Source organism: Plectropomus leopardus, chromosome 21 (genome assembly GCF_026936395.1).
Source record: "Plectropomus leopardus strain MGB_pleo_1.0 chromosome 21, ASM2693639v1, whole genome shotgun sequence".
NCBI classification, from domain to species: Eukaryota; Metazoa; Chordata; class Actinopteri; order Perciformes; family Serranidae; genus Plectropomus; species Plectropomus leopardus.
The window spans coordinates 23,195,483-23,217,692 of record NC_142196.1 but is presented as its reverse complement, the minus strand read 5'-3'; the positions used below and the strand labels follow the sequence as shown (position 1 = coordinate 23,217,692).

At 39.8% G+C, this 22,210-nt stretch overlaps 1 protein-coding gene across 1 annotated transcript in view; it reads right to left on the bottom strand.

Moving 5' to 3' along the window:
- Positions 1-22,182, bottom strand: part of ptchd1 (patched domain containing 1) — a 27,123-nt gene extending 4,941 nt beyond the window's left edge. Inside the window, exons 1-4 of the mRNA XM_088071825.1 lie at positions 21,757-22,182; positions 11,341-11,798; positions 8,347-8,872; positions 3,960-4,674 (exon numbers count right to left, since the gene is read on the bottom strand). Of these exons, the coding sequence (XP_087927951.1) occupies positions 3,960-4,674; positions 8,347-8,760 (1,129 nt within the window). The 5' untranslated portion in view covers positions 8,761-8,872; positions 11,341-11,798; positions 21,757-22,182. The remainder of the gene's footprint in view (positions 1-3,959; positions 4,675-8,346; positions 8,873-11,340; positions 11,799-21,756) is intronic.
- Positions 22,183-22,210: the final 28 nt, after the last annotated feature.

Genomic DNA, 22,210 nt, shown 5'->3' with positions numbered 1-22,210 from the left:
ATACAAGTTCGTTCCCCCTCCTCCTCTCTTTTCATTGACCTCACCATGGCAAAACACTTAACACCTTCGCAGAGGCGTAACGTACCAACACTTCAGGAGTGGGTGGTGCAACTGAGAAAGTCTGCTGATCTTTGTGTGTGTGTGTATGTGTGTGTGTCTGTTTGTGTGTTTGAGACAGAGGGAATTAGACAGTGAATGACAGTGGAAGAGGTGCGGAGGTTAATGTTGCAGAGAGAAGATGAGAGCAAAACGAGAGGCTGGGGACGGCACTCGCCCAAGGATTTGATATTTACCAGAGCTTGAGACAGGCTAATGTGCAATCATGGACAAACACACACACAAAGACACACGTTTGCGCTGTAATACATGAGAAAATACCAATACGATAAGCGTGTGTCCTTTTGCCAGAAACCTTTCAGACCCTTCATATTACTGTGAGCCATAAATTGGATTTCAGATACTGAAACTCAAGCATTGAAAATGTTGGCAAGATGCATGCGGACATGCAAATGCTTGGCTATGTTTAGTTTGTACTTCCTCCATATCTGGATCATTGAGATAACTTTTTCAGAACTAATATCAAAGTAATACTAATTTTTTTCACAGATTTTTTAATCACCAGAATACAATGTTGGCATCGCCTGTTGCTATAAAGCACAGGTACACTCGTTTGTTACGTACATATCATATCAAAATTTCCAAATTGACAGTTGAGATTACATATGAGCTGAGTTTCCAGCAATGTTTGTTTCAACCAAAGCAGGTATTTTTTTAAAAACATGTAGGGACACTTCCAGCTATGTTTGTTGTGACAAAACTGGGTATTCTTTAACTACATTTTGGGACATTTCAAACCATTTTGTTGCAATAAATTTACGTATGTTTTTATCAATATGTCAGGACATTTTCAGCTGTTTTTTTGCAAAAAAAAAAAAAAAACGGGTATTTTTTAACTAGGTCAGGAATTTCTAGCCGTTTTGTTGCGACACAAGTGGGTAAACATGTTGGCACATCTATCTGTGTTTGGTCTAACAAAGGTGTGTATTTTTAACAACACAACGGGACATTTCTACCCTTGTTCATTGTAAAAACAACTTATTTTTTAACAAGAAGTAGGGACTTTGTCAGCCATGTTGTGCTAGCCATGTTTTTTTAAAACAAAACTGGGCATCTTTGAAAGACATCGGGACATTTCCAGCCATGTTTGCCTTAATGTTGATGCTAGTTTTCCTTTAGTCAGTACATTTTTGCAGATAGCACAAAAACTGGCATTTCTATCCATTTCAGTGTTTTGAAAATGAAAAGTTTTAAGTTAATGAATGTGCAGTTGACTGTGATGTAATAAATTGTGTCTAAAAATCATTTTTTCTCCCTTTGTACACAAACACAATCGCTGCCAAAAATAGGTTATTGGAACAGGCTTTTCCCCCCAAGAACACATCAGTTAGTCTTTTGTGCCAGCATTGCAAGATGTTGTCACAAATCCATTTTTTTCTTTATTTCTCCTTCCTCCCCTCTTTCATGTTATCTCTTCCAGTGCTGTGTAATCACATCCTTCTTCCTCACACCTTTTTCCTGTCTGCCTTCTTGATTGTGAAAAATCCTCCCTGTCTCCCTTATAACTACAGTTTAACTTCATTTTCTGCTAAGAGAATCCTTATCTCATCCCCCATTTGGAGTGATGTTTCACCGAGCCCCCTCTCTGTCTCTATTCCCCTGTCTCCTCTGTTCTCGCTTCAGATATTTTAAGCCTAACAGCAGCCTTCCCTCCTCCACATTACAGAGTAATTATGGTATAGACTACATGTGTGCGGTAGTGGTTTTGTGCAGCACATCCTACAGTATTTAGTATGCATACACTCGAGATAGACTGTAAGTACGCCTTCACACAGATGGTATGCATTTTTAATTTGCTCCTGGTTTGTTAAAAAAAACAACTTGTTTTTGTTGTTTTTTTCCCTTTTTTTCCTATTTTCTCTGCCCAAACAAATTAAATCAGTGACTTCACTTATTATATAAATAAACTACATTTTATAGTACCACTTAGACATGCAAGCTGCTGCATAATGAGGACTGCAGAGGCAACTGCTGGAAGAATCGCTGTAGCTTCAAGAGCAGAGATTGTTTGTTACCTGCTTATTTATGGTCTTGCCTCCAAAGTTAATACCCAAACCACTATCAATGAATTTGGGAATAAAAAATAATATATGTTCTATTTTTCATTACTGATGCAAGTGTATCAGCTCTTAACCCACTGAAACCTATATTGACATTACTTTTCTTGTGCTTCATGCAGACGCCTTTTACAATTATTTAAAATGTTGAACCCTGAACAAACTGGTTTTGATTTCTTTCAATATGGATAAAAAGACAATGAGCAACTTTCCAAGAAATGCCCTGCAAATTTCAAGAAATTAGTAGAGTTTAAAAAACTGATGATGATTCATTTAAGTATTGCCATTATTGTGGTAATCTCCTTAAGTGACATTGCATTCGCCCTTTCAAGGAAAACAAAGTCAAAGTCAAAAAGCAAAACATGGTAGGCGGTCCAAGGACATGGACCTACAGTAGCAGCTGTAGGAACTCAAATTCAGCCTGTTGAGTTTTATTGGCTGAATTCAGGTTACTTTAGTCGCTACTGGAAAGTAGTCCTCCCATCAAAGTAGTTTGTAACAGTGGAGAGTGAGGTGGTATGTAGGTGTGGTATGTGTGGTATGTGTGGTATGTGAGTGCGTCAGCTAATTTCTGTCTCCAGCTTCACAATTAATAATATTTTATCTGTTTTTAATTGATAAGTTTATTAATCACATTTCTATAGAGCAGCTGAAATAAAAGTCAAAATGAATCACTGATATGATTAGATACAGTTTCAAGATGTTTATGATTACATTTTTCTATTTTCTTGGCAAAAAAAGTAAACAAAAACCAAAATAAATTACGATTTTTAATCTTGATAATTAAAAATCACAAAACACATCCAATCCGTGCTCAATCCACGGTTCATATCTGTATTTGTATTTACTTTACTGGTCCTTCTTGGCATCTGTACTTTTTACTTGAATTCACCTTTGCAGTATCTCCTGATGCAATTACGATTTTCAGAAGGCTTGTAGAGATAAGTTCACTACGCCCTATAAGGATGAGCTGTTTGGGCCTTGTCATAATTCAATAAAAATAGAATTTTAAAAAATAGATTCACAATAATAAAAAAAGCTCTGGATTTGTTCCAGACTCCAGTTCAAGAACTCCAACTTAACAACTTACTTCTTCAGACCCTTTGGATTGTGTTTCTGCCCGCAGTCAGAAAACGCATTGTTAGTGCCAAGTCAAGTTCATGCCTTTTCACCACTTGTCAGTCATTTTGATGATCTGTCTACTTTGAAATGGCATTCAGCCCGAGGCTGGCATCTGCAAAAACCCATCACAGGTCGAAGAAGCAGACGGTGAACACAGGCACTCTGAGGTATAAAAGCTATGACAATGTTCACCGTGGCTCCCACCTGCAATGCTTCACCTTTCTTTGATTTTTCTGGGCTTGTACTGAGGTTTTTTGCTTCGCTGCCTTCAGCAAAGTCTAAAAAAGAGTACATCCAAAAATGTCCTGAGCTGAAAGACCATTTCCAGACAAATGGGGGATGAAGATATGAACGTACAGACAAATTAAGACTCAAAATTTGAGTTGGGTCGACACACACACACACACACACACACAAAGCAGGGCCTCTGCAGATCTCCAGACCATGACTTTCTAGTCACATTTGCAAATTTGATTAATGAATCATGTGGGACACCTAGTAAAATTCCGTAAACCTGTCGGGTTCAGCGTTTGGTTTGATATGAAACTGGTTTGAAAATTTTCACACTGGCCCAATCCTTTCACACAGAAATAGACTCAGAATTTCAAATATAACTTTTTTTTGTTGTTTTTTTACCCTCAAAAGTATTAGTTTTAGACCTACCGAGCATGACGAAAGGGATGCCCAGGTACGTGGAGTTGTAGGTGGCCCCGGTCAGGTTGAGGATCCCAGCAGCAGTGAGGCCCGACAGTGTGATTGACAGCAGAGCCAACAGTCCCAACCAGGGTTTAGACCTCACACAGTCCCTCATGGAGCAGCAGAGGACGGCCAGCACACCGCACGCCCCCAGGCTGGCCAACAGGGGGCGGCGCGCCAGCACTGAAGAGAACTGGAAGTCTGTCCTCAGAGACGAGGAAGTTGATGGGTACAAGCCGAGTTTAGGGTGCAACGCTGCAAAATGCTGCAACTCAGCACAAAAGGCCTTTTCCCATTGGCTGGCCACCCGATCCATCAGGCCACCGCGGGCTTGGAGGTAGTAGGTGAGCTGCAGCGCCCTCGCAGAACGCACACCTTCTCCCCTGGCTCCTGTCCCAGGACCCCGCACTGCCCCGCTGGGCCCCCAGCCCTGCACGCCACCCAGCTGGTGGCCAATGTACGCCTGGCGCCCGTCTGCCAGCTGTGTGATCGGGTACCGCAGGATGGGGACGGAGCGGTTGGAGGTGCGGGCTGACTGGATCTCCTCCATGGCGCGAATAATGTCATCGATGATGCACACGTTCTTGTCGTCAGGGAGGCAGAGGTAGGAGAAGGAGTAGTTGAAGCTGTTGGCGCCCGTGGCCGGGACCGTCACCTGCATCTGGTAGATCCGCTTATGGAGCTGTGAGCAGAGAAAACACACACGTGGAAACGCACACAAGAAAGAAGTTAGTTTCCCTGTGGCCCAATTTAGCGAGAAGAAACTGCGGCGAGAGCGAAGAAAGTTTTCAACGTGTGCAGACGAGCAAAACTCACAGTGTGTGGCTCATTTACTTTGTGCTTTAACATCCTCGCTGTTTGTTTGTGTGAATAAGAGAATGAGATGTGTGGGGGAGTGTGTGTGTGTGTGTGTGTGTCTTACTCGACAGAGTAACAATAGTGGTCTCAGAATCCTCCTCCGTTTCTATGGCGAGGAGGACAACAGTGCCAGCATCCACAGAACTGGTTACCAAGCAACAGGCCTGATGCCAGTCTCTGCCACAGCGAACATGGGCAGCAGCGTCTCCCACCTAAGAGTGCTGCACTGACTAGTGTGTGTGTGTGTGTGTGTGTGTGTGTGTGTGTGTGTGTGTGTGTGTGTGTGTGTGTGTGTGTGTGTGTGAATGTCACTTGAGAAATTATTTGTTTTGAAAGTTTCTTCCTTTGACCTTCCTGTTGTAAAATTAAACAATTCTTTATTTCATTTTTGTCACTTTTGCCAATCTGTCACTAATATTGTATATAGGACCTTAACATTCCTGCACCCAGTGCCTCAGATCCCGAATTTAACTTTAAAGGCACAATCTGTCATTTTTTGAGCATATTAAACAGGTATACTCATGTACATAATTGAATTTAGTGATTGTAAATTATAAAGCCCTGAGTTACTCATCACAAAACTGTGTTAATTCCTGTTTTATCAGAGCTGAATTTGTGAGTCATGAGTTTTAATGATGTGTTTTTAATTTAATTACTGAAGCAGCTCTATTATCAACATTTGCATCAAGGATTGCACCTTTAATCCTTTGAAACCTGGAGCAACATCTCTATCTTGTACTGCTCTCAGATGCCTTTTACACGTTTTAAACCTTAGAACTGCGAGTAAATTGGTGTGACTTCTTTCAAATAGATGTGAAAAAAGAAAAAAGAAGAAAAAAAAACATCAGTTCTTACAACAAGTTAAAATTTGTTAAATTGAAAAGGGCTTTTCTGCCACCTAACATAGCTGCCGGCGTATGTCACGTGAAATAGTCGTCGGGTTACTATCACAAATGTAGTTATTTTCACTTAAGCCATGATCGCTGTCTAAACTATGACTAAGTAGTTTTGTGGCCTGAACTTAAAGTAGTTTTGGTGGCGAACCCTAATTTTCCTGTGAAGACATAACTTTATGTTGAAAAAACACTATGTACCTCATGAGCTGAAATTGACACAGAAACTGACACATCAAAAACTGGAAGTGACAACGTGCTAATGAGTCATTCAGCAGTTTTTGAGATATTTCAGTCTGGACCCAAACAAGTGGACTGACCCAATATATCAATTCTGATTCTTGCGGGTGGATACTATGAAATCACATCGAGATATCACCACCACACACAGGACAATGCTGCTTTATCGGTACAATAAAATCTGCTCTCTGAACAAGAGCGTCAAAGCTAATGTTGTGTTTTGACTTCTCAAGCGTGTTTTGACTCAGGATGCTGCGCAGCCACTAATTAATTATATTTATGATAATAATTATTTTGGAAGAGGAAGAGTTTTATCCTCCTCCTCTGACAGAAGCCGAAACAGACCAGAATTCAATGCCGTCACTGAGCGTGACTCACAGTTCTTACTCCTCCTGCAAGTGGTGATCCAGTCTGGTATTGACTATCACTGCTATTACTGTCTCATGCAACAAGTTCTCAAAGGGTCTCTTAGTGGCATTTTGGGAAACTCGCAAACTGAAGCACAAGTAGAAGAGGCAGGCTGAGGAGAAGAAGTGCTCTTGAACCTCACAGATGATACGTAACGGTGTAACATTATGTAACAGTGTTTTTTTTTGCACCAACCTGTTTCTCTCTGGCTGTAAATGATGCACAGTCCTAAAGCAGCCTGTCTCTTAACTGTGGCAGTCCTCTGTGGACCAACACTGTGTTCAGAGTGTGTGTAAAATAGGTCACAATCACCACATGAAACACACACACACAGAAACATGCATGGACAGAGTTACACACAGTCGAGCTAGGTGGTGTCTCAGGGCTATTAGTCTGCGAGCTCTGATTACACCCGCATAACTTCATGAAATAATTTGGCTAATTGCTCCAGGGGTGTCAAACTAATGCTCATAAATCCATTTAGGAATACCGACACAGATACGGAGGCCTCGGAGCTGCAGCTAACTCCAATCTGTAATTAAAATGCCCCGCTTCATAACTGTAAAGGTTGTCGGGGGGTTATTCAAAATGGGATTGTGTTGTTCTGTTTAATGACTATCAATCACCGAGAATGAGGAGGGAGACAGCTTGCATATGTGCTTCGGCCTGCAGACACTGACCTTTAGCTCCGTGGTTATTTCTGAATGGGACTGGGAATTGATTTTTTTAAAAGCTGGATTCTGCAGATGCATTGCAGCCTCATTTTATGGTGCATATACTGTGATTTAAATGGCACAGAGGCTAAATTGTGCACCTTTGCAATGAATAAATGTGTTTTTAATCGGCAGCTTCCAAACCCTTTAGGATCCTTAAACTGAGCAAATTGGCTCAATTTCTTTTAAAAACAGGGAAAGAAGTGATGAAGCAACTTTACAGGAAATTACCCAGAAATCTGCAAAACAATTATAAAAAGTTAGGGCTACATGAAAATCACCTGAAAAATTACTTTCAAGGAAATTCTTTTTTTTTTCTGTGACAAAATTTTAAATTTATAATTATTATGATTATAGATATAGTTTTCTCATTATTTTTACCCAATTTATTTGATAATTTTCTAATGCTTTCTGTCTTTTGATTTATTTAGCTCATTTCCACGTCATTTTATTGTCAACTTTTACAAATATCTTGCAATTATTTGTTATCAAGTTGCTGATTTTGGCTTTTGTCATATGTTTTTGAAAAAGAAATGAAATCAGTTTGCTCACATTTCATTTTTTTTTTAAATGCTTAGAAAGAAATTACCCAAACATGAGGTAGAAATTTGTAAAAAAAAAAATAATTTTTTTTTTAAAATTAAAAATGCAAGAAAACTATATATTAGCAAAAAAAAGGAAAGAAAGTAAAATAACAAAAACATAAAATGGCCTGAAAAAATGAAAATAATGATAATAATAATATAAAATAAAAAAAATATATATTCTGTCCTCTATCCAGTTTCAAAATTTTAAAAGCTTGCTAAAGGCATCTGAACGGTGTACAAGAAAACCAGTGTCGATGTAGGTTTTAATAGGTTAAATCAATGATCATAAAGTGTAGGTTTTGTTTTAACTTGGGGTGGTGGGAAGACACATTTGAAATTGGGGGTTTGGGGGTTCTCTGCCAGAAAATTATGAGTGCTATACACTTAATTTCCTGCATTCTGGTGAGTTTTTATGAACCAATTTGTGTTTTTCTTCATTGATTTAGGTGTTTTTGATTTTGCCAAAATAAATGGAGATATAAACAACTCATTCTCAAACACAATGATTCTTACTTTCAGATGATTATACACTAAAAAATACTTAAGTTACATTCAATTACTGCCAACATATCCCCCTAAGTGCTTCACAGTGGAACTTTGAAGTTAATGACTTTCTACAAATCTGCTGACAGCTACAGTGTGTGCACGTGCATACCTTCAATATGGTGTCCAGATGAACCGGGTCCAGCACGCTCCCCTTTCTGGTGGTGACAATCACGCGCCCGTAGCGTCCCGGCGTCTGCAGGTCAGAGTAGAGCGCGTGCTTGGATCGGTTCACGGGGAACAGGCTGTCCACCAGGTTGCCCTCTATCTTGGCCAAGCTGTGCTTGGGCGCGAGCAGGCTCTCCACATCCTCCTCCACGCGGTAGCGGCTGAAGCTGGCCCCAAGCAGGATGGACAGGAGCACGGGCGCCGAGGCGAAGAACACCGGGTGGCTCGCCACGAACCGGCCGAGCGCGTGGAAGGAGGTCCTCAGGCCCGCGTGCAACACCTGGCGCAACATCCTAGCGCGCGGCCGCGGCTCGAGCCTCTCCCACCGACCGGAAAGCCCCGGAGCACTGCCGAGCATCAGGGGCTGCCGGACGCATCGGTGTTCCCCGGAGCAGCAGGTCACCAGCCGGGGAGAATCCAACCCTCCTCCGGTCACAGGGGCGCCCCTCTCCCCGGGGCTCGCTCATCCGCTGGAGGAGAGCAAGGGACAGAAAGCTGCTAAATGAGCCAGCAGTTCTCTGCTCTGCGGTTACAAAGCATATTGATAGCCTACTTTACATTTAACACCCTGCTGCGTTCAGAGTCTCCTGCAAGCTGCACGGCTCTGTGCGCAACAGAAAAATCGCAGAGCCAAAGACGACAATGAAGTTCGCTTCTGATTCGTAGCTTCACTAACCAAGAGTTTCTTAAACTGAACCAGGTTTAAAGCGGTCTGCGTGAGAAAAAACGCAAAGAAATGCAACTTTGTTTGCATTTTCACAAATAAATGTAGGTTTCACCCGTGGTGGACAAAGTACACAACTCTGTTACTATACCTAGATACTCCTGATCAAACAAGAGTCAAATTATTACTTAAGTTAAAGTACTTGCACTTAAAAAATACTGAAGTACTCAAAGTACTTTCTTTAAAAAAGTGTAATGCATTGTTGTATACTGTCATAACACATTTTCGGAACCTAATGACTCAAACAACCTACTGAATCAGGGACTTAAATACAAACAGTGCAGTTGCATTTGGGGGGCCCTTAAAGTGGGGGCCCCAACACTGGTTTGGCTGGAAAGAGGATGCTTGTGAGTGATTAAGACTGCATCTTAAAAATGTTCAGATAGAGTTGGTCAATATTGTCTCAGATATTGGATATAATATTGTGATATGGAATAATATAGTCGTATTTTTACCTGATGTTAAAGGTTGCATTAAAGTAAAATGGTGTACTTTTCTCAACTTATCAGAAAGTTCTACTTGTTTTAATACTTGCCTTTACCCACTTAGTCATTGTATCTACATGACAGAAAATGGAATTGTGTTAATATTTTTTCTAAGTAACCACAGTTACTCCTACAACATATCAAAATGGGGATTTGATTAAAAAAAACGTAATGTTTGATTCTGTCTCCCAGTTCTAGCATCAATAAAGTACTTTTGAGGAGATTTAAGAATATCGAGATATATCCTAAAAATATCACAATATAATTTTCAGCCCATATCTCCTAGCCCAGTGTTCAAAGAAGAACTAATGTTTAATTAAAAATGTTTCCATTTACTTTGTCAACAAAACGGCAAGCCCCACCTGCACCATGGTTTTCTTGTCTTTCTTTTTTTCTGTTTTTGTAAAACAGTCTGTAGCAATCAATAACAAAATTACATACTTATTTTACATTGACAGTGGTTAACGGACGGTCTGGTATTCTTGCCGTGTATAGATAAGTAATAATGATCGTTGGGTGGTATGTACATGTATATTAAACATAAATGTAAACACAACTACAACAACAAACCACACACAGAACTGCATGATGACAACTGATGGACTTTTGCATATTTATTATTATTTTTTTAAATCATCCGCTGCCGTCAAAGAAAATGTAATAAGCAACGAGAGCCTTCACAGAAATGTAGTGGAGTAAAAAGTACAATATTTGTCTTTCAAATGTAGTGGAGTCAAGGTAAATAATTTCTAAGGTGACTAATACTCTAGTAAAGTTCAGATACTCAAAACTGTAGTTAAGTAAATGTATTTTGTTACTGACCACAACTGGGTTTCACAAATCTGAAACTATGTTTGTATTAACGTTAAGCCTCTCTGGAATAATCTAGTCCAGATCTGACACGTCGAAGTGTGGCGGTTTTGTGAAAAAAATGCATTGAAATATTAACATTTTTGTTTTTTTCACAAAAAGACTTAAGATTTTACAAAACTGAAACTTGTGTTTTACATAATCTAGTCCACATTTGACCTGTCTATGTATTGGTTTTTGATCTGGACCTGAACGAGATTTATGACTGAATAAAGCAGTGATATCTCCTCTTTTTTAATTTTTTTTCACAAATAGAAGTAAGATTTAACAGATCTGAAAGTGTGTTTTAAACCATGTTTAGCCTCTCTGGCATTATCTCGTCCAGATTTGACCCGTCTAGTGGTTTTTGATCTGGACCTGGTTAAATGAGGTCTAAATCTTAAAACATAAAAAATAAACATTTTTTGCATTTTTCACAACTAAGAGTAAGATTTAACATAAAATAATCTTAAACTGTGTTTTAAACAATATTACATGTCTCTGGGATAATTTAATCCAGATTTGACCTGTAGTGTCAAAGTGTAGTGGTTTTTGATCTGGACCTTGTTTAATGAGGTCTACGCCTGGCAAAAAAAAAAGAAGTGAAATCTTTTAAAAATTATTTTAAAGCCAGGAGGCTTCACATAACGAATCTGAAATACTTTCACCACAGTAGGAGGTGCAAACAGCAAAATGTAGTTAAATGATGTAAATTAATCTGAACCAGAACATACGAATCGGAAGCTGACTTCAGCGTTGTGAGTCAAAGTGGGCTCATGATCACACTTGTTAAGCTCCCTGCTAAATTGATTTCTGTTGGTGCGCTCGGACAGGTTGCAGGGATCACACACAGCAGTGAGTGAAGCCAGGCTGTACATACCTAAACAGGGGCCAGAGCCGGTGATGACGGAGATCATCTAATCGGAGCAGGATCCTGCCGGCTGTCCGTGCGTCCAGCTCCACCCTGCACCGCCAACCTGCTGGGTGGTCGCGGTGGGTGGAAGTCGCAGGAGAGGTGACGCGGTGTGCACGCACAGGGGATGCCGGTTTGTCAAATCAGCCTAATCTGGGTTTCCTCTGCGGCAGAAGGCTTTCTGTCGCCCGTCGTCTCCTCTCCTCATCGCCCCGGTGGTTTCACGGAGTCCCTGTTCATCCGCCACCGGGCTGCTCTCCCTCCCAGCGGCGTCTGCTCTCCTCGGTGGGAAGGCACGTCACTAATTACCGGCTTTCAAACCGTTTCTCTCCCTCCTCTCTCTGGCGTTTTGTCTCCTTTGCACCGCCCTCACGACCCGCTCTGAGCCCCGGTTTGTGCCCCGCCTCTCGCCGCTCCGCGCGCCGCTACAATGCAGAGAAACAGACAGAGGAGTGAGTGACAGCAGGAGAGAGAGAGAGAGACAGAGAGCGAGATCTCCAGCAATTTCACATATCCAAACACATTCAGCATTAACGTAAAACATTAACGTAAAAGCGACATTAATGCAGACTGCTTTACAGGTTATTCTCTGTGAGAGGGACACTCAACTTGCGTTGACACTTCTGCAAAAAGACAGCAGGGTTTTGAGCCAGCAGCAGCCGCATTCATGTTTCTAGGACTGAAGATATTTCTAGGATTTTAGGACATTTCTAGGGGTTTAAGTCATTTCTAGATTTTAACACATTTCCTAAATTCTAGGACATTTCTAGGATTTTACGACATTTCAGGACATACTATCTTAGGACATCTCTTGGATCTTAGGAAGTTTCTGGGATTTTAGGATATTTCTGATATAAAAACATTTCTGGGATTTCAGGGCGTTTCTAGGATTTTAGGACATTTTTTTGAATTTAGGACATTCTTCATACATTTTAGGATATTTCTAGGATTTTAGGACATTTCTAGGATTTTAGGACAATTCTGGGATTTTAGGATATTTCTGGGATTTAAGGACATTTTAACTAGGACATCTGGTTTTAGGACATTTCTAGGTTTTTGGGAAATAACCAAGATTTTTGTAGCTACATTTCTAGGATTTTAGGCAATATTTTGGATTTTAGGACATTTCTTGGATTTCAGTGGTACAATTCCAGGATTTAAGGACGTTTCTAGGATTTTTGGAACTTTATGATGTTCCTTGGTTTTCAGGATGTTTTTATGACTGTAGGACATTTTTTTCTGATTTTAGGATGTTTCTCCTCCTCTTTTGGACAGTAGGGGCTTAGCTAGGACTTCCTGGTGCATTATATACATTTTTCATGCAGTCTAAATATAGAAAGAGACTATACATCAAAACTCTTTGGCAGGAACATTAAGACATTTCTCTTTTTGTGCCACATATAAATGCAAAAATAGTTATACATGCATAATGTTCACTGTCCAGAGCCTTGTTGTAGATGCATGAAGCATTTGCTATTGTGTAGCACGTTGCTATAGAAACCAGACCCTTTTCTTTTTTCTTTGTTTTTACAAGCCCCGGTTCCCATGGCGATGGTGATGCCAACCATCCCCCCCAAGAAAGACATATACTAGATACAGTGTTACACGCATGCACGTGTGCACGCACACACACAGACAAACACACACACACACACACACACACACACACACACACACACACACACACACACACACACACACACACACACACACACACCTGCTGACTCCCAATCTGCTTATGGTGTGGAAGTGTCTGATCCAGTGACATTAAAAGCAAAAGAAGGACAGAGAGAGAGAGCAAGATATCAGGGAGTGGAAGAGATGTGGGGATAATAATGAGTGCAGACAGCCTGAGATCACACTCTGTCCATCCGTCTGTCTTTGTATTAGGAGCCATGAAACCAAACAGCCTTTGGTGTGTCTGCATGGGACCGACTAATGGCTCCTTCTCTCCGTAGATATCATAAACTAAAGGCAGTTAAGACTGAAAACAGAGAAAAACTTCTCTTATGTCCCCTGCATGACAGTGCACTTGCGTTCATACCAAAGATAATGTCTTTCTAAACTGCTGGGCTTTAGCTTACATGAGAAAATATTAGTTTCGGATATAGTTTTGTTTTGGTAGTCTAGTCAAAAGTACCATGTATTATACCTGTACAGTAATGTTAAAGTTCGAATTTTGTTTTGTTCTGTTTGAAAGCCCTTGTTCTGAGGAAGTTAAATGACAAAAATCAGTTATGTCTTTCATTTATTCAATTAAGAATATTCAACTATCTGAAAAGGAATACATATACTTGCCATTATTTTTTATATTTTTTAAAGGTTTACGCAGATCTTTTGATTTGCTGGTAATAACATACTCAAGATGGAAGTCATGGACAACAGACGGTCCCACTGGCAAATAAATACCCAAACTGACTTGAAAATAAACTGGTGACCAAAATAAACTGTCAAAATGTTTTGATGAAAATAACTGACACTATGTGTTATTTATATTTGAAAGCAGAATTGTGGAAACTGAAGATTTTTAGATTACAAATGGGCAAGAAACTGTCAAAACATTTTGCTTATTACTCAAGAGACCACCGTTCAAGAAAAAGACAACTGAAAGAATGGAAAGGAGGCAAATAATACTCTTACTGTCTAGACAACCCTGTCGCCAGAATCACTGTTGGTGTTTCACGTTTCAGCAAACCATGGAGACCTTACATTTCTGTCTCATATGTAGCAGATATAAAACATTACATTTCAATTTTATGCTGTGACAATGCTGTGCTTAATTTGTGATTAGGTTTAGACACATAACCCAAATGATTAAGGTTAGGAAAAGATTATGCTTTGCTTCAAAATATCTGTTGTTGTTGTGACAAATACGACTGGAAATGTCATTATGTCTTGCTAAAAAGTGCCCAGTTTTGTCACCACAAAAACGATTGGAAATGTCTTGACATTTCGTTATAAATACCTGGTTTTGTCAGAGCAAACATAACTGGACACCTTTCAGTGTGTTATTAGAAATACCTGGTTTTGTAGCCACAAAAAAAACTTGAAATGTCCCTGCATTCTGCTAAAAAGTACCGGGTTTTGTTGGCAGAAATCGATTGGAAATGCTGCAACATCTTGTAAAAAATACCACAGCACCAAAGTAGGCGGGAAATGTCCCAATGTCTTCTTTAAAAAATACCAGGTTTTGTCAACATGAACATGGCTGAAAATGTCCCCATGACTCTTTATGAATTACTCGGTTTTGTTACAATAAAAAGGGCAGGTAATGTCCTGACATCTCATTAAAAAATACCCCGGTTTTGTTGCCGTAGGTATGGCTGGAAATGTCCCAATGTCTCGTTAAAAAACACCCGGTTTTTGTAAACACAAAGAAGGCTGGAAATGTCTCAATATGAATTACTTGATTTTGCTGCCAATAAGAAGAGTAGAAAAATGTCCAAACATCTCATAAATAACTACAGTGATGTAAGGCATATGAAACATACAAGTGTAACATATCTGTGGTTTGCAGAAACAAACAAAACCAACATTTTACGCTGGCAACTGTGCAGATCTAGAAGGCCTTGAGGAAGGCACTTTGACCCACAATGGCTTAACAAAGGTGTGAACACGCACATACAACCGAGGGTCAATCAGTATGCTGAGAAAAACAATATACACATTACAAATGTTTCCTAAAAAAAGTTAGATTAAAGAAATAATAATAAGAAAAAACATCTTTGTGCATGTTCTAATCCGTTATTCAATTAAGCCTCAATTAGCCTTTAATCCCTATTACCAGTCCAGTGAGAGACGAGCGCTGAAGGAATGAATCAGTGTCTCCCTGAAGAGGAAGGAAGAGCAGAATAGAAAATGAAAGGCTGCAGAGATATAGGGGGCTCGGGGCAGTTTCTGATAACAAAAGTACTAATTAGTGTCGCTAAATGATTTATAGAAATCAGAATAGTGTGTGTGCGCAAGTGTGTGTAAGATGGAAAAAGGAAGGTGGAGAGAATGAATGGAGTGTTTTGAAAGCGTGCCCATTTTTACCAGACTATTTTCTGCACCTACGAAGTCGAATGAGGGAAATCCTCCAGGGGTTGAAAATTGCTGCCAACAAATATACTCATATACACACACACACACACACACACATACACAAGATGGACGGATGAGGGAAGTAGTATAGGCAGCAAAGAGCAGAGCACCTCTTATGGCTTTACTTTCGACAGGCTGTCATTCTGCGTGTGTCCATATATGGCCTCCGCAATTCATTCGCTCTCAAGTTTGTCTATCAGCATGACATCGTCCCTCCATTATTAAAGACAGCCTTATGGACGCAGAGTTTGGCCGTCATGAATAAGGCTCCTCGCTCAGCTCCCCCTAAACCCGCCCACCGTCCTCGGTCTTCCACCCCTCCCATCCCCCAGTCCATCTGTTTTGGTGGAGGCCATCCATTAATAAAGAGTCTGTCCTTTCATTTTCTATTTCCCCTCCTTCTGTATTATTTATTTGCCCATCTATCCTCACTTATGGAGACCAGATATGGTTGCCTGATTGGGATGCAGCACATCCAAACTTCCTCTTGGATGAAAAACTTGATGGAAACTCGATTTCATCCAAACCTCAAAAGACAGAAATTCTCTTTCAGATATAAAAAAACATTTAAAGTTTATAACTAATACGACTTAAATGTTTACATCGGAATACTGTAAACCAGGGATATGCCCTCGCTTTGTTTGGGGGCCACTATTGCAAAATGACAAGAGGTCATTTTGCTGCAGCAGCCCCATACATGCTTCTCGGATTTTGGGAACATTTCTAAGATTTTTGCGTTTTTTTTTTAGGATTGTGGGATGCTAGAAGGACATGTTTCTAGGATTTTAGGGTCTTAGCTAGAGCCTGTGTTGGGTGGTGCGGGGATCGTCCACTCCCACTTTTTGATGCTGTTTTATGCCCTCTGCTCCTTTTGTATACTAAAAGTACAAAAACAATTCCCTGTGTGAATCACTTTTTCCTGTGAACTAGAAAATGGTTGGGAGGGTGGCAGATTTGGCCCAGGGGCCATAAGTTTAGTATCTCTGCTGTTAACTTTCTGATAACCACTTAAACTGCCAATATCACATCTAGCACAGGCCCTGACTGGCAGCTCCACTGATTTAAATGAAGTATTTTTGCCAAGCGTAGGTGTAACAGCAGCTGAGTCACTTCAAATGCAGAAAACCTGCTTGATTAGAGCCGTTTTTATGCTCCCAGAAGAGTCATAATGTGATGGCTGGAGTTGGTGTGAAAAAGTATTTTTCTGAAAATGCTAATTACTGTAATTAACTATTCACCTTAAAAACTTTTTAAACAGCATTCATGAGCTCATTTAAATTGCAAATCTCCACCTGTCAGATGGAAGTATTTAGCCTAAATACTGTTTTAAAATATCATCCAAATATTGTTGATTTTTGTGATCTTTTGTGATCTTAGATTGTCAATGGCTCGTCTTTTCCAGTCTCCGTTTAGTGAAGGTTTTAATACCTGACTGGATTGTGATTTTTGATGTTTAACCATAACATTTGGGTTAAAAATACAAACAAGCAAGAAAAAAAAACAGAAATACAGTAATATAATAATTATTTCTCTCTTTTTTAAAAAAAAAAGTTTTGGTTAAGAGCTCTATATGATATTCAGAGTGTGGATGATGTGAATGATTCAGAAGTTGTCTGCACATGGCTCTCAACATGGTGGTGGCCAAACTAGCAGCTAACGGTGCTAACAGCGCTAAACAGAGCAACAGTGCTAACTGGAGGAGGAACCAGAGGGCGGGCACTATGCTTCTGCCACAACGTCATCCCACAATTATTGTTAAACTCTTATTCTAATTGATTTGTCTAACTACTTGGGGGCAGCAGAACAAAATGTGTCACTGTACTTTTAGTGAATATTTTAGCAAACAGTTTTTCCAGCAAACAAAGAGAAACACAGTCATTAATTTGAGATGTGTTTCTGACCACCTGATGAATATCACTCCAATATTCACTCTCCTTTTAGCTCTGTTTTGGTCTCCACCAGCTCCTAAGGAAAATTAAAAAGCCCTTTAGTATCCAGATGTTCCACTATGTACACCAGCTAGATTTGTCAGTCTACCTCCCCAGCTCGAGTGGATGGTGGGAGTTTCGTGCTTTTTAACTATTAATAGCTGAAAACTGGATTGGTGAAAGCAGAGTTGCAAGCCAGAAGACAAAACAAAAATACATTTCTGCTTGATTAGAGAAGCTTTTAAGTTAAACAATTTGCAAAAGATACAAAACTAGTGTCCTCATTTCCATAGTTTCCAGCCTCTGCATCCTCATCTACACCCACCTATCCATCTCTATTTGACTCTTTGTTGATTCTGCATCCTTTTGGTGGTCAGCAGCATTCATATTCTCCAAATGTCATTTGGACAGGAGCTCATAAGGCCAGGAAGGATGCTGTTTTCTGCATCCTCTTGGTGGTCAGCAGCATTCATAATTTCCAAATGTCATTTGGACATTAGCTCATAAGGCCAGGAAGGATGCTGTAAGTGGGGGTGATGGAAGAGGGAGGTCATAGGGAGGGGCACGGGATGAGAAATGCAGTAAAGTCGTCTCCATGGCCTCTTAGAGACTCAGAGATTTGATTACAGTTACAGGCCAGAACCAGAGAAGATAGATGCAGATGGATGCAGATAAAAAGCGTATCACATGGCTCACTCTGGTTCTCTTTCACCAACACAATGGCATGAGGAGGCGCCAGAAAGAGATATAGTGTGAAGCAGCTGAGTGCCACAAGCTTGATAAAGAAAACTGGGAGAGGCCCGATGACTTCAGCTGTGCCCGCGTAGGAAAACACCATTTGCTAAAAAGGCCAGAGTGTGATATCTGAGTGGAGCCATTTTCACCTCTCAGAAAGCTAAATTTAATCTGCGATTACTGGGCTTCATCTGTAATCTGTACACCACCTCAGAGAGGCACTCAAGGTATGTTTTCCTGCCCCCTATTGGACAGAAATAGAACTGCATGACTGGACAGTAGTTTTTTGTCAGCAAGTTTTAATGATACAGTCATCAAATTCTCCTTAAAGACAGCAATATAATTTATCAAAATCTCTACATCTTTATCATCTCATGCTGTGCAGTATATCATCATTGTCCTCAACCGTAGCTGGGAGAAATTGGCTCTCGTGGGTTGCAATGTGTTGGACAAATTTTTATTAAAAGCTTTTGGACATTCATCAGAGTAAATATTTAGCAAAAGGGGTTCCCAAATCTTATAAGGACATCAAAGAGAGCAGAACTTTGGTAAGAAAGTCACAAATGTAGTCCAACACATATAGAACTCTAAACATAGACCCCAAACTGAGGATAACTCAATGCAAAAGGAGAAAAGGATATCAATATCATAAGGGAAAAAATACAGTATTGCACTGAAAGAGTGCAGATTACAACTCTTTACGCATCCAAATCAACTAAACATGCTCAGTAATTTGAAAAAATTGAGAAAGATGAACTTAAAGATGAGTGACTGTTACATTCACCAGGTGGCCCAAAACATGACATCAAGCAATTTTTTTGTGATTCTTTGGGTCAATCTTTGCCCTTCTGTGACTTGATTTATTAATGTGTGCAGATTTGTGTAGTTTTGTTTAACAGGGCATGAATCCAGTGAACAAATCAGCAGTTTAATCACCTTGGCTGTCATTTTTACTTTGCCCACTAAAGTAGATTTATCACAATTCAATGAAGTAATGGCACAAAGTGAGGTGGTGGCTCATTAGTAACTGCTCCACCAACACAGAGCATGGAGGAAGCTGCAGGAACTGATTCTTGTGTTAGTGTCTGACTAGCAGGGCTGAATGCAGGGGCTTTGATTTAAAGCTACAAATATCAGATGTATACATACCAGAAATAAAGCTTGAACATATTCAAATCACAGTTTGAAGTGTGTTATCCAAACTAAAAATGAATCCAAGTTGACAAAGAACAAGGGAACTGGGCAGGTAGGGAGACACTCATCAGGGGAGTAAAAACAGGTGAGCTGACTGCAGGACAAGCGACGGACAGGTAAAACTAATCAGGGCGGGGCATGCAATCAAAACATGGCAGGAAAACACAAGGGAAGGAAGTAAAGTGATCGAAACAAAGGAGTGATTTCAGTGACAAAATAAAACAGGAAACCTTGAGGATTACAAAATCAAAGGAGAAAAAAAACATGACCTCGAAGAAATCAAGGCAGATCATGACAAAACTCAAAACTCGAAAGGCGCACTCAGTAGACTGCAGATCTGACAGATGGTCAAGTGGTTTGCCAAGCTGATCGCAGCTCTAGACAATTCATCTAAGTCCTGCAGATGCTTTTCAGAAGCTTCCAAAAGCTCAGATAAATAAGCGCCTTGTCTATAACTGGACTTCAAACAGTACTAACTCTCTCTGTGAGCTACAGCACAACAAAGTAGGAGATTAAAACAATAAATATAACTAAAACAGGCCAAAAAATAAACTTAATTGCTTATGGTAGAAGCACAGTTTTCAAGGAAAAATAACCAAATTTATAAAATCTGACACTCTACAAAACTGGTCAGGCAAATCATTCCGCTTCTGAACCAGTGTGGTATAACCAAGCCTCCAGGAAGTGCGCCAGACTCTGATGCAAATTTGACACAGTGGCCAAAAGTGGAATTAGCAGTGGATAATTTTTTTGTGAGCGGCAAAACCTAAATTTACGCCAGCCAGTTCAATAACCTTTGGAAAGTCTAAAAGAGCCGCAAGATTACATTTTTTAGACCACCATTCAAGATAATCCTCCCACTCTAAAAACATTGTTTAAGGCAATTTTCTTGTCACGTTTTAATAATTTATCACAATTTGTGGGACATTTCTTACCAAGCTCAGAATTGGATTTTTTTTCCATGTCACTGAAAGAAATAAAACCAATTTACTGAGGGTTCAAAGTGTCAAATAGCTTGTGAAAGGCATCTGAATGCAGCACAATCCAGGTTTTAAAGCGTTTATATAGAATTATAGTATGCAATGTAATGGCTAAATTGTATGGAAACCAAGAAGAAATTTGTTAATATAGGCTAGTATAACATAATATATGGTAGTAGAGCAATATACTGTAAAATATAAAATACAATAAATCATGCTAAAAATACTGGTTGTTAGAAAGGACAGCTGCAACTAAGTAACGGCAAGGGAAAGTTAAAAAAAAATGCTTTCTTCATTCCTTTATGTACATAAGTGGACGAATCTGCCATTGATAATGAATGTCAGAGTGTGCGAATGGCTGCCAGGGGCCTGATGCATGGTGTTGCTTACACATCCAGTAAAAAAGAAATCTCTGCTCATTATCATCCATCTCACTTACTCCGTCTCACTCTCTTAATCGCCCCCACCCCCACACAACACCAGCAGACATGCGGTACACACAACACCATAATAGACTGGGGCACTGGACTGTTTTTCTAATTGGTGTGTATTGATGAAACTGCCGCTGGTGTTGCCACAGATACAAGTCATTAATGTTACCCCCCGCCTGGCCGTGTAAGACACACCGAAAGACAAACACATACACACGGTGACAGTTTCAGGTTGCCATGGAGACTGCTGAAATGAATGAATGAGATATGATGTGTGTAATAGCAGGTGCGAAGGAAAATCGATACATGGACATGCTTTCAGGTGGAATCTCAATCTCTTTTTTGTCCCCCATCCATCAGCACCCTCCCTTCAGTGTCTGCCACCTCGCTACGCTTCTCGCTTAACACACAACTCACCTTATCAATCACAGCAAAGTTACAAGGTGGAGCAACAGTAAAGTCTCAGAGTTTTATTAGAGCCCGAACAGAAAGAAACAACTGAAAACAGCAACACAGTGAACCACAATCAGGTTTACTTCAATGATGGAAAAGCAAGAATTCATTCCATTAAGTTACAATGAATTAATGAAGAAAAACATCAGTAAAAAATCTAAAAATTCACAGTGGTTTAAATTATGTTACAGATTTTTTTTTTTTAGCAAGAAAATTGTCTAATTGTCTTTTTTTTAAAATGTTTTTTGTTTGATTTAGTTTATTTTGGTAGTTTTTTGTTTACAACTAATTATCAAGTAAAAATACTGGAAGAAGTTATATAATATAGATGAAATATTTAATGATAATTATAACAATATTAATAATAAATATAGTTTTCTGGACATATTTTTTTCTATTTTTAAATCATTATTAAGTTCTTTAAAATAAATTTTTAGTACTGTCTTGCAATTTGCGGGAAATTGCAATTTTACTGTCCTGTTCTCATTCACTAAATTACACCCGGTATGCTGCTTACTGGATTCTGTGTGAACGCAGCATAAATCAATGTCTGAAAAACACTGACAAAAATGAACTTACAGTACGCATGCATCGAGGCTGCTGTACAAAAGAACGAACAAAGGAGGGAAGGCTGCAAATAAAGTCTCTCATTAACTAAAGTGGTTGCACCTTTGGGAGGTAGATACTTTTTAAGCAAAGGGGGGTTGATTTATCCTCCTTGCCTCAGGTGGGTCAGGTGACCTCTTTCTGGGACTTCAGACTTCAGACAATACACCCATCACATTTTCTGACTGTCTATCTGTGAAAATACTCCCTTTATTACAGAGCAACTCCACAAACAAGCTGACATGCGAGTCTGCCTCAGCAGCTCAGTTCAGTAACAGAAAGACAAATGGAGAGAGAGCTTCTTTTAGTTTGAGTGCTTGTAATTCTGAGAGTTCATTTGCCCCGGGCTGAACTGCAGCAGAATGAAAATAAATGTCAGACACAAGACGGATATTGAAACAAAGGGAAACAGGGACCAAGACAGGGC